Here is a 12,766-nt window from a genome sequence, read left to right on the forward strand (position 1 = left end):
TTCTGCAACGTTGGTGGAAGAGGATGTCGTGCGACGATTACAAATCGATGGAGAGAGTGCACCCCTCTGCTTACAGTGGACGGCAAGTGTAACTAGAGATGAGGAGGAATCAAAACGTGTATCGATACAAGTGAGAGGGTGCTCGAAGCGGCAGAAATTCACAATCAAAGCTCGAACTGTTGCTAGTTTAAACTTGCCAAGTCAAACGATACGTACTGGAGAATTGTCCGCGCAGTTTCCACATCACATCTTCAGGGCCTGACTATACGTGACTACGAGAACATTCGCCCAAAGATGCTTATAGGAAACGATAACTTGTTCGTGACTGTAATCCAGAAGATACGAGAAGGACCCCCAGGAGCCCCCATTGCTGCAAAGTGTCGATTGGGTTGGTCGATATATGGTGCAACGGGAAAAGGGAAAATACAGTCCAGTTTCCACATCGATGAATGTACATGTGACCGAGAACTTCATGACCTCGTGAAGCAACATTTTCAAGACGAAAGTAGAAGCTGGCAAAAGGTGCACCGCCCCCTGTCGATCGAAGAGGAGCGAGCGTATGGAATCTTGAAGGCCACAACGAAGCGGGTTGGGGAACGATTTGAGACCGGACTCCTATGGAAGTTCGACGACTTCGAGTTTCCCAATAGTCGACCCATGGCAGAGCGTCGACATCAGTGTTTAGAAAGGCGTATGAAGAAGAATCCGGTTATCGGCGAAAGCGTAAGAAGACAGATGATCGAGTACGTAGAAAAAGGATACATTCATCTAGCCACAGACGAGGAGCTCGACGACATGGACCCGAGAAGGGTATGTGTGCGGTGTCACAATACTGTTCAAGGCTAACATCAACCCAATCGGTAATCCAGGCAAACCGGCAACACTTCGCCTCCCGACTCGGGGTCAGTCTCATCGCGAGTCGGCGGAGGAAGCAACCCAGGGTAAGTGTTCTGAAGGCCTACGTCGGCACCGCCAATCAGGCGATTCCACCGGACGGGGCCCGAATCCCATATTGGCGATCCTGCCAGGAGACTTGGCTGGTCATTTGATTTCAAATGGCAGGGTTTCCCGCGAGAATCGCCTGATTGTCGGTAGGAGGAGAAAACTAAAGTTTTTTGCGGCAACATGGCGTCGTTGGGCGGACGGCCTGATTCAGAGGAGCGAGAGGGCCTGCTCACCTGAGGCGTGCCTCGAAGGCCGCGCGAGAGGTAAATTTGAAGTGCTTGCCTAAGAGAAAAAGAGCGTGCCTAGAAGGTCGCAAAATATGGCGGCTTAGAAAGTCTACCTGCAACGCTAAAGCGTGCCTCGAAGGACGCGAGCGGAGAAAACCTGGGAATGGTTGCCAAAGAGAGCGTGCCTAGAAGGTCGCAAAATATGGCGGCTTAGAAAGTCTGCCTGCAACGCTAAAGCGTGCCTCGAAGGACGCGAGCGGAGAAAACCTGGGAATGGTTGCCAAAGAGAGCGTGCCTAGAAGGTCGCAAAATATGGCGGCTTCGAAAGTCTGCCTGCAACGCTAAAGCGTGCCTCGAAGGACGCGAGCGGAGAAAACCTTGAAATGGTTGCCACAGAGAGCGTGCCTAGAAGGTCGCAAAATATGGCGGCTTAGAAAGTCTGCCTGCAACGCTAAAGCGTGCCTCGAAGGCCGCGAGCGGAGACAACCATGGAATGCTCGCTAAAGAGAGCGTTCCCGGAAAGCAGTAAAGCATGGCGGCTTCTGGAAGCTTGCCAGAGAAGTAGAGAAGTATCTGAAAGGCCGCCTCATCAGGTCTGAAAACTTTAGCCAGATCAATGAGAGCGTGTCTCGAAGATTCTCGTTTCGCAGCTTCAGCTGAAAGCTTTTTAGAGAGTCAACAACGTGCCTCGAAGATCGCTGCAAGAGAGAGAAGCGAGAGAAGCTCCCTAAATGACAGAAACTTTGAAGTTGTGAAACAGCTTTGAAAAAAAAATAAGAGTCTCTCTCAGAACGAAACAAACGGAATCTATGACAGAGAGAAAGGCAGTTACGAAACATCGTCAAGCGGCAACGGAGCGAAAATTTAAGTTTTTTTTAACTGCTCGTTTATTTTTCAAAGCGTCAAAATGTCTGAAGTCGGAAAATTTGTCAAGGCACCCATAATCCCGAACGTCTGCGAAAAGCCAATTAAGGTAGGCAAACACACCTATATGAAATTCGTCCAACAGCCAGCCAGCAATAACTTTTTCACTTCGAATTATGTAGGAAAACAAAATGGCGAAAGTTGGGAGATACGTCCGAGCCCCGTCAGTTCAGGAACCAGTTTACGAAGAATATTTTGACCTCGGTGAATCGGAAAATGCAACAGAGACGCCTGTTCAAGGTAATGCGGATTTTGCGAAGCGGTTGGATGAATTCGGACAGCTACTTCAATCGCTGATTGAAAAATCCGTAAGAAGCGAAAACCAGCAACCGGTATTGGTCGACAATGACTGGGGGCGCAACACTGAGCAACCAGCGCCGCTACAGGACGGAGCAAGTGGTTCAATTCGATGGGATTTAATTCCCACTTTTCCCAAGGATATTCCTTCAAACAGACTCTGGGAGGCGTGGCAAACCTTCTTAGAGAACTTTGAAATTGTCGCCTCTCTATCAAACATGTCCTCTGCTCGTCGTTCAAAATTACTCTTTCTTGCTATGGGCGCTAACCTTCAGAGCATTATAAGAGCAGCCCATCTAAAACCATGTTTGAACGACCCCCAGTGCTATCAAAAGTTCGTTGATAATGTCGGGAATTATTTTAAATCAATGACTGATACAGCTGCTGAGCATGAAGCTTTTTCTGTCATGCACCAGAGAGTCGGGGAATCTACAGTTAACTTCCATGCTAGACTAACCGAAAAAGTACGGCTTTGTGGGTACAGCCCCAACGACCAGGATCGCTTTGTGAGAGCGTAATTGCTCAAAGGAATGGTCAACAAAGAATTGGTGAAAGACGCAAGAACAGATGGTCGAGCCACAAGTGAAATCGTAAAAGCAGCAACACGAAGAGAAGCCTACGATGCGGAATTAGTATCTGCCAGCCCAGTCATTAATCCACCTGAGGCTCTTGCCGTAGAAAACACGCGACGGAGGAAACGTGCTGGTCCTAGAGGCGAAAATAGAGAGGTTTATCCGAAAAGATATAAAAGGACACCCCCACTTGGACGACGTTCGCGTTGCTGGAGATGTAACCGACAACGACACACAGATGGATTCTGTCCAGCGTTAACGAACAGTGCAGAAAATGCAAAAAACGTGGACATTACGCAGCAACTTGTCGAATCGACTCGGTGAACGACATCCGTGAAAACGAGGAAAAGAAGCCACTGCACGGATGGTCTGAAGACGAGCATGAGCAGGTACAGTTCCGTAATTGATTAAAATAAAATAGATTTTCATAACGAAATAAGAAAATATTTTTTTATCAAACGCGAATATCCTTTATTCTTCCAGCAAATAAATGCTATAACAATTCGGGACGCTATAGTCGAATGTCGTTTGAGCTCCTCCCTTGCTTTAAGTTTTTTAATCGACTCGGGAGCCGATGTCAATATTATCGGCGGTAACGACTGGTCCATTCTCAAGAAACAGTATCTATCCGGTCAGGCTAAGCTTGAACCTATAGCGAATCCTGATAACCGACTGCTACGAGCATACGCAACAGCCAATCCCATGACTATTAATTGCGCTTTCAAAGCAAAAGTCGAAGTAGTCGGAGCTTCTAAACCAGTTGTGGAAGCTGAATTTTTAGTTGTTGACGAGGGACGCCGTTCACTTCTCGGTAGATGTACTGCTAATGAATTGAGACTTCTTGACATCGGCCTAAACGTCCATAATTGTGAAGAGGCGGATGATCTCACTGTGTTCCCGAAGATTCCGGGTGTGAGAGTGCGATTCAGCATCGACAAGAGTGTTCCTCCAGAAAAGAATGCATATTTCAACGTCCCTGCTGCCTATCGCGAGGCTGCTAAACGTCGTCTCGAAGAGATGGCAGCTCGGGGCATCATCGAAAAAGTAACGTCAGCCCCCAGATGGATAAGCGGTATGTCGGCGGTACCTAAGGGCAAAAACGACTTCCGACTAGTCGTTAATATGAGAGCACCGAATAAGGCCATAAAGCGGGAATATTTTCGGTTGCCCTTAGTAGATGAAATGCGTATTAAACTCCACGGCGCCAAGTATTTCACGAAATTGGACCTTAGTAACGCGTTCTACCATTTAGAACTTAGCAGGGAGTCACGGGACCTGACTACATTCCTGACAGAAACCGGTATGTTTAGATTCACCCGTTTAATGTTCGGAGTTAATTGCGCGCCGGAAGTGTTCCAGCGGGAGATGACAAGGATCCTAGAAGGAATAGAAAACGTTATTATATACATTGACGATATCCTTATTTACTCCCCCACCTTGGAAGAATTGCGCAAAATAACAGCGAAAGTGTTAAAGGTGTTGCGCATCAATTGTCTTACTCTTAATAATGATAAGTGCATCTATGAACAGACACGAGTCAAATTCTTAGGACATGAACTAGATGAAAGAGGATTTCACGTAGAAGAAGCGAAAATTAAAGCTATCCGTCAATTCCGTGATCCTACAACGACTTCTGAACTTAAAAGCTTCCTTGGGCTGGCATCATTCGTGAGCCCCCATATCCAAAACTTTGCAGAAATAACGAACCCTTTGTGGGCCGCTACAGCAACCAAAAACTGGTTGTGGGGCCCCGAACAGCAGAAGGCTTTTCGACTCGTCAAGGAAAGCATCATAACTTCAACAACAACGTTAAGTTATTTTTCAGAAAATGATAAAACGATTTTATATACCGACGCCAGTCCCAACGCTCTCGGAGCTGTTCTGGTACAACAACATAATTCCGCTCCCCCACGTATCATAAGTTTTGGATCTAAATCTCTCACCGAAACCGAAAAAAAGTACGCCCAGAATCAGCGCGAGGCACTTGCTACAGTGTGGGCCGTCGAACATTTTTCCTTCTTTTTGCGAGGGCGCCACTTTACGCTTCGCACTGATGCTCAAGGAGTAACTTTCATTCTGAATAGATCCCGGGAGAACTCAAAGCGAGCACTGACAAGAGCCGATGGATGGGCACTTCGATTAAGTCCATATAATTACGATGTGGAGTACATTCGCGGCAATGACAATATTGCCGACCCTTCATCCCGCTTGTACACGGGACATGATGAGCCTTTTGATGAACAACACAGCCCATGGGAAATAGCTACTCTAGAGTCCAACGTTTCTGGTTTCCTAACAGAATCTGAAATACGTACGGCAACAAAGGAAAATGATATTTTACAAAAAGTAATCGATGCTTTAGAAACTAACATCTGGGCAAAGGATTTGATTCAATTCCAACGAGTGGCTGCTGAGTTGTCAGTCGAAGATAATATGTTAGTGAGGAATGGTTGCGTAGTTATTCCTAAACAACTTCAACAAAAGGCGTTAGACGTGGCTCATAGTGGCCATCCCATGATAGCAAAGATGAAAAGCATTCTGAGGGAACGTGTCTGGTGGCCTAGTATGAATCAAGATGTTCAAAACTGGATTGAATCTTGCCAGGAATGTGCCACCAATGGCAGACCGGAAAGACCGACCCCCATGAAGAGGAAATTCGCGCCCCAAGCGGCTTGGGACACCATTGCAATCGATTTCAATGGCCCTTATGGAAAGCTTAGCGGTATTTCTATTTTGGTAGTGGTCGACTACAGATCAAGGTTTGTTAAGATTTGCTTTAACAGTAGTTTTTACTTACATGAGTTTTATATTCAGATTTGTCATAGCGGCACCTGTCTCTTCCACAAGTTTCGAGCATGCACGGCGTGTACTGGATACGATTTTTGACCGAGAAGGATTTCCGAAGTGCATCAGATCTGATAATGGCCCACCTTTCAACAGTGAGCAGTATAAAAAATATTGTTCAGACCGCGGCATCCATGCATCCTTTTCTACGCCACTGTTTCCCCAGCAGAATGGCCTTGTTGAGGGGTACATGAAACTGGTGAACAAAGCTATGGCCACGGCTATCAGTACTGGGTCCGACTACAAAGAGGCACTGAAGGCTGCAGTTAACGCTCACAATGCTGCGGCTCATTCCATTACTGGTTTCCCTCCGGAAGAAATTATGTATGGTCGGAAGATAAAACGTAACCTTCCTCTTTTGCATTACGGTAAAACATTTCATGATGAAAACTTACTCAGCCTTAAAGACAGGCAGTCTAAGCTTAAAGGAAAGGCACTAGAAGATGCTCGGCGAGGCGCACGAATTTGCCGAATAAAGCCAGGCGACGATGTGATAATAAAGCGCACGGCTCCCGCTAAAGGTGATTCTAAATTTCTTCCATAAAAATACACGGTGGTGCGGGAAGAGAATGGAAATCTTCAGCTTATGAGCAGTGACGGACACACAATTACTCGACACGTTAGCCATACAAAAAAGGTTTCCGAATGGCGTTCACCGAGTAAAAAACCCACATACACTGGCCAAAACTCAGCCACCGAAAACACTTCCGCACGACCGCAACGGCAGATAAAAACACCTTCTTACCTAAAGGATTATATCGATACTGTCGAGAATTCATCCTAAAAAAAAGTGAGAGCTAGATAACTGTCGAAATTTCGAGGAAAACAAATAGTTTTTCTTTACAACCTACTTTCAAGGCAGTTCGTTAAAACCTGTTAAAACGAAAATAAATACCACACGCTGGGCCACGTTGAACCATAAATGTTTGAAAAATAACCATAATGGCAGTTTAGTGGATCAAGTCATTTTATGAGTTTTCAGGAAAAACTCATAAAATGAGATTTCATAGAGAACTTGAATAATGGTTATTTTTCAAGCATGGTCGAAAAAGTAAAAAAGGGGCCGAAATCAAAAGGAAATATTTGTTCCCACATATGAATCGTCTTAAAATTAATTCATTAAGCAAATATCATATTCAGAAATGACCATGAGTTACCTTAAATCCGGATAACAGATTCATAAATCAATGTAACACCTGTTGATACAAGTACCAACAATTTTTTTATTTTAAAACATTGATATTTTTAGTAGCCTTCACAGCTATCTGCTCTGTTGGATGCTGGTAGAGGAGCTGGCACTACGATGTTGCATTAGCGGAAAAAGTTTAGCCGGTCGAGGGAATCGTTGCCTCGATTATCCTTGTATCGGCCACTGCGCTACCACTGCGGATGATGCGCTGCTGCTTCTATGTTCGCACATCACGCTTCCCGCTCTGCAGTTTTTTAAGTGCTGATTTTTTCCTCGCATATTTTCGGAACGAACCGACATGAACCTCTTGATGCAGCAAATGTAGGAAGTTCCGGAACATTCTGTAATTATATTTTCATGGTTGTTTATCTCGGAATAGGTGATATTTCCAATAACGACATGTACTTACTCATAGACGTGGCGACAACTGGAGGTTTCGTTGAGTCAACTGACGGATTTCTATCCGCGGCGGAACTGCTGCTGTTTTCGAATTCGGATATCCGTTGCTTCACAATTCTCGCCTGAAAATGAAATTTAAAAGAGTTGATAATTCAAGCTTAAGTAAATTTCTTTTAATCATTTTAACTGGTATTATCAAGCGAATACTTACAGTTTGTATTATCTCAGGAGAATTTATAAAAATTATTTACGATTACAACACGAGACCATAAACAAAACAAACATTTCAGGGATTGCAAACATGGCGACTTTTTTTCAGTCATTTTAGTTGTTGAATTTTAACCATTATCAACATTTTCATCATGAACTCGGAAAATGGTTAAAGTTTAACAATTCATTACGGTTAAAAAACAACAATTTTAGGAGTTCTTTTAAAAATATCAAAAAATGCATGAAAAACAATCATTTTTGGTTAAAAAAATATGTGCGTGCACAACATAATCGAAACAAAACATTTTGTTTACTTTTCTCCCACTGAAATAGTGATGAGTTTAAACTTTGTACACTGAAAAAAGTTGCACTGAATATGTAATGGGTTTTATTAGATGAACTATTTTTTTTATTTTATGACAACATAAAACATGATTCAACTTTTCTGGGTAGGTAAGTTTTTTTTCATTTTCAAAGGAGAGAAGGAGGAAGATGTGCGGTGTCACAATACTGTTCAAGGCTAACATCAACCCAATCGGTAATCCAGGCAAACCGGCAACACTTCGCCTCCCGACTCGGGGTCAGTCTCATCGCGAGTCGGCGGAGGAAGCAACCCAGGGTAAGTGTTCTGAAGGCCTACGTCGGCACCGCCAATCAGGCGATTCCACCGGACGGGGCCCGAATCCCATAGTATGGTACTTACCATTAGGAGTAGTTATTAATCCCAAAAAACCATCTAAGATTCGCATATTCTGCGACAAAGCAGCGAAAGTGGATGGCATATCTTTGAACACGATGCTGATACCGGGCCCAGATATGTTGACATCTCTTTCGCAGGTTTTATTTGGTTTTCGAGAAAAGTGCATAGCTATCTGCGCGGATTTGCGTGAGATGTTTCACCAAGTGAAGATTCGTAAAGAAGACTGTAACTCTCAGCTTATATTGTGGAGAGACGACCCAAGCAAATCGTTCCAAACGTACATTATGAACGTGGCAACGTTTGGATCATCCTGTTCACCGAGCTCTGTACAATTCGTGAAGAATTTAAACGCCAGAGAATATGCTCACGAGTATCCCCTAGCAGCAGAGGCGATCATCGATCATCACTACGTTGACGATTGGATGGACAGTGCCGATACGGTTGAAGAGGCTGCTAAGTTGGCCAGCGAGGTGAAGCACGTACATGGTAAAGGTGGTTTCCAAATTCATAACTGGCTTTCAAACTCTGAAATGTTTCTTCAACTCATCGGAGCAAAAATCGCCACGGAGGAAAAGAATATAAATCTTGATACCGATTCAACTAAACGTGTTCTGGGAATGTTGTGGCGGCCCACTGAAGACGTTTTCATCTTTGCTGCGGCTCCTGTGTGTGAAGTGCATCCGACGAAACGCGATGTCTTACAGATTGTAATGTCTCTGTTCGATCCATTCTATCATTCTTCATCATTCATGGCAAGATCATTATACAGGATCTATGGAGAAGCAAAACGGACTGGGATACCAAAATCCCTCATCAAATTCATTGCAAATGGCTTGAGTGGACAGATCGTTTCAAAGATTTGGAAAATGTCCGCATAAATAGATATTACTTTGGGAAATTGAGTTCGCAACTGTCGGAGAGCATACAGTTGCACATCCTCTGCGACGCAAGTGAGCTTGCTTATGCGTGTGTGGCGTATTTTCGAGCAAAGATAGGTGGAGAGATTCGGTGCGCTTTAGTGGCAGCAAAATCGAAGGTTGCACCACTCAAAACACTTTCCATACCACGCCTAGAACTTCAAGCGGCGGTAGAGGGAGTACGTATAGAAAAAAGTATAAAAGAGACGCATAGACTGACAATCCGAAGTACCACATTTTGGAGTGATTCACGAACGGTGTTGGCCTGGATTCGCTCGGATACCCGACGTTATAGGCAATTCGTCGCATGCAGAGTTGGAGAGATTTTGACTAGTACGAACGCTGAGGAGTGGCGGTGGGTACCATCGAAAGAAAATGTAGCCGACGATGCCACGAAGTGGGGGCGAGGATTCGACTTCACCCCTAGTTCTAGGTGGTTTCAAGGACCATCTTTTCTGTATCATTCCTCCTCAGTTTCGACTTCAACTATGGATTCCGCAGGCCATTCGCTTTCTGTATCAGGAATTGGTAGAGTGTTTAGTCCATCAAGAGGTCCAGGAACAACGAATGGTTGATTGGCAAAATTTCTCGAAATGGAAAAGATTGTTACGTGCAGTGGCCTTTGTACGTCGGTTCTGCCTCAATTTTTGCTGCAAGGCTACCAGGCTAAGTTTCGGTTGCAATAGGACCCTAGTATCAAAATATCACCAGCCCTGCTTCTGCCCACTAAAAACGAACGGATCTGAATCAGTGAAGATGACAACTTATTTGGTGAGATATAGCCTTTTTACAGTTTCAGATTTTACATTATTTTATTTTAACAAAAACAATTGTATGAAGCGTTAAGCAGGAAAAATTTTGCAAGTTAGTGAACAATTTAGTAGCTAATCGGTTTATCTACGAACGTAAGATGTCGGTCTGTAACATTCTTAATATGGCATTAACACTGATTTCGAAATAAAAGTCTTACTCATATTAAAAAAAATGAAAACTCAAGCTAAATTCCGGACTATTGTCGGTGTTTCTTTGTTGCAAGGGAGTTGCTCTCTGACAAACAAAAAAAAAACGGTCACAATCCGATGGTTGGGTGCATATGATTTCCAACCAGCACACGTGGTTGTGGCGTATCTTCTGGTGTGATTAAGCTGGAAGTCCGAAAATATGGGGTGCAAGAAAGGGTCTCTTTCTTCTTCCACAGTACTCTGTGAGGGCTCGCTTGCTCGGTGGTCAAAAGACATTTGTTGTATAGTAGAACTAAGCTGAGCCCTTCGCTGCTGTTAATAAGAACCCAGCTGAAGCGTAACACGTTTGGGTTTTTTTTACGAGTTGAATTATTTATGGGCTGGAAGCATATAGCGTATGCACTTGTTGCCGTGAAGTGTGATGGGTCTTTTTAGAGGTCTCTTTTCCAGAGAGTGTTATACTCTTTCCCGGGGATTTGAATTCTTCATTCACAAGGAAATAGCGACAGTGGCGTCAAATAGGTGGAAACTGACCGTTTAGATCTTAACCAGGTTTGTTAAATTGGGCTTGTTTGTAATTACACTAGTTTACAGCATTTTTGAACTCAGTAAACTGAAGGTTATTTCTAATGTGAAATCGGGCGCTGGTTCCGAAAATGAAATTCAAAAAAATCTCAGTAGACCGCACGTAATTATAGAATCCCGAGAACCGCATCTATCGATAAATGTGTCTCGGTCGTATTTGAAGCTTTTCTGAGCGATCACATTTCACAAATGGACAGTTTCTTTTAATTTGCAGTTCAAATTGATACATTAATAGATAAAAGAGAATACTTAGCTTGGATATTTTAAACTGTGGGATCAAGGATCCTCTACTGGAACCAGCAATGAGACCAATTTTTTCTTAGAGTTGAAAGAATCCGGACGCTTTTTCTCTATTATTGATCATTCACTTGATACACATCACTTGATTTTCCAATACTTCATTTTCCTTTCTCTTGTTGATATGTCCACAAACTCGAAAGTGCTAATATATTTGATTGTTTGGCAATACTCTTGAAAACTTTTGAAACAATATAGAAAATATTCGAAAAATTTTAGGAGCTCGAAAATTTAACGTCAATTATTCCCGCCGACTACTTTGATCCTCAATTAACCACATTCTCACTTCTCAAGAGAAAGTAAAAAATGACTTCTATGGAAGAAGTCAAAAGATCACTTAACCCGGAAAGGTGTGAGAATGGTTACTTTTGAAGAACATGAAGAAAGTGGCGCGCGTAGGCGGCTTCCTCATAGAGAACGGACGCGGATATCACGGCGATGGTTCCTATTCTCTTTCGTCTTTTGATATGGTTTCGATATTGGAGCGCGCTCTTTCTACCGGAAAGAAACGGAGAGGCGGGAATATGAACGATGAACCAAGGTCGGCTTTTGTCGGTTAGATCAGTGCTGTTTGGCAGCTGCTAGTGAGTAGATTGAAGTCGGAATGAAATATTCGGGTGTTTACCGGTTCTTATTTTCCTACCCAAATCATTACCTCTTTGGCTTAATTTGTCTGTTCATTATTCCGTCCACCGTATATGATTTGTGTTTAAAATCGTCGTGCAGTCGCTATCGGATCGTCGAAGAAACATCTGACACGCACATTGGCCGGAAGTGACTACCAAACATATCCTGCTGTATACCGCCCTTTGGGGTGAACCTCGATGGCGTCTTCCGGCGGACACAGTTGGGAAAGACTACTTCCAGAAGGTGAACTGTCCTGCAACGGATTGTGTCATAACCAATGATCGTCAATTGCTGGGTAGGATTTCTGACTACGATGCCATAATTTTCCACGTGGGAGAGTCCTGGATCGATACTCCCAGGATCCGATCCTCAAAACAAATCTACGTTGCCGCAAACGTGGAATCTCCGGCTCACACTTATGGATCCCTCGAGAGGTTCAATAACTTCTTCAACTGGACCATGTCCTATCGGCTGGATGGGGATATTGTGTGGACGTACGCTGAGATGGCATCCCTGGATTCGTCCTTAAAAGTGGCTCCGACCTTAAATCCCCAGTGGCTTCCTAGAGATCCCAACTACCAAAACAAATCACTACTTCAGCTGGTCACCCGGAAGACCAAAATTGCCGCTCAGTTCGTTTCACATTGTAAAACCTTCTCGGGCACAGAAAAACTTTTGGCAGAAATTCAAAAATTCATACCGGTGGATGTTTACGGAAAGTGTGGAAACCTGCAGTGTTGGCATGAATGTGACGAGCTACTTCAACGAGACTATTGGTTCTATTTCGCTTTCGAAAACTCGCTCTGCGATGATTACATTACGGAAAAGCTGTACAATCAGCTGAAAATCTTCGTGGTTCCGGTAGTATTCGGACGTGCCAAGTATCAAAATTTCGCTCCTCCACATTCCTTCATCGATGCGCAGGACTTCGAAACGGTTGAAAAGCTGGTCAAACATCTACTGTACCTGATAGACAACCCCCGCCAATACGTGAAATACTTCTGGTGGAAGCATCACTACCGGATCGTGCCTTCGGAACTTTTCTGTGAGTTCTGCGTCAGGTTGCACGAT

General features: G+C 43.9%; 1 protein-coding gene and 1 long non-coding RNA gene across 2 annotated transcripts; one reads left to right on the top strand and one right to left on the bottom strand.

The window, feature by feature from the left end:
* The first annotated feature begins 294 nt into the window (after positions 1-294).
* Positions 295-6,353, top strand: LOC129741344 (uncharacterized protein K02A2.6-like). Its single transcript, XM_055733068.1, has 4 exons — positions 295-810; positions 870-941; positions 3,449-5,724; positions 5,780-6,353. The coding sequence occupies exons 1-4, from the start codon at positions 295-297 to the stop codon at positions 6,351-6,353; spliced, it is 3,438 nt and encodes a 1,145-aa protein (XP_055589043.1).
* Positions 6,354-7,056: 703 nt separating this feature from the next.
* On the bottom strand, positions 7,057-7,713 carry LOC129744332 (uncharacterized). Its single transcript, XR_008736895.1, has 3 exons — positions 7,609-7,713; positions 7,408-7,519; positions 7,057-7,339 (listed from the first exon to the last, which is right to left on the bottom strand). It is a non-coding gene; the product is annotated as an uncharacterized LOC129744332 (long non-coding RNA).
* Positions 7,714-12,766: the final 5,053 nt, after the last annotated feature.

Source organism: Uranotaenia lowii, chromosome 2, assembly GCF_029784155.1.
Source record: "Uranotaenia lowii strain MFRU-FL chromosome 2, ASM2978415v1, whole genome shotgun sequence".
NCBI classification, from domain to species: domain Eukaryota; kingdom Metazoa; phylum Arthropoda; class Insecta; order Diptera; family Culicidae; genus Uranotaenia; species Uranotaenia lowii.

Bases quoted from the DNA above. Each gene is read 5' to 3' on its own strand.
- LOC129741344 (XM_055733068.1), top strand. From the start codon at position 295: ATGCTTATAGGAAACGATAACTTGTTCGTGACTGTAATCCAGAAGATA. The intron at 942-3,448 runs GTAAGTGTTCTG...TTATTCTTCCAG, and splicing joins GGCGGAGGAAGCAACCCAGG to CAAATAAATGCTATAACAAT. The intron at 5,725-5,779 runs GTTTGTTAAGAT...TTTTATATTCAG, and splicing joins GTGGTCGACTACAGATCAAG to ATTTGTCATAGCGGCACCTG.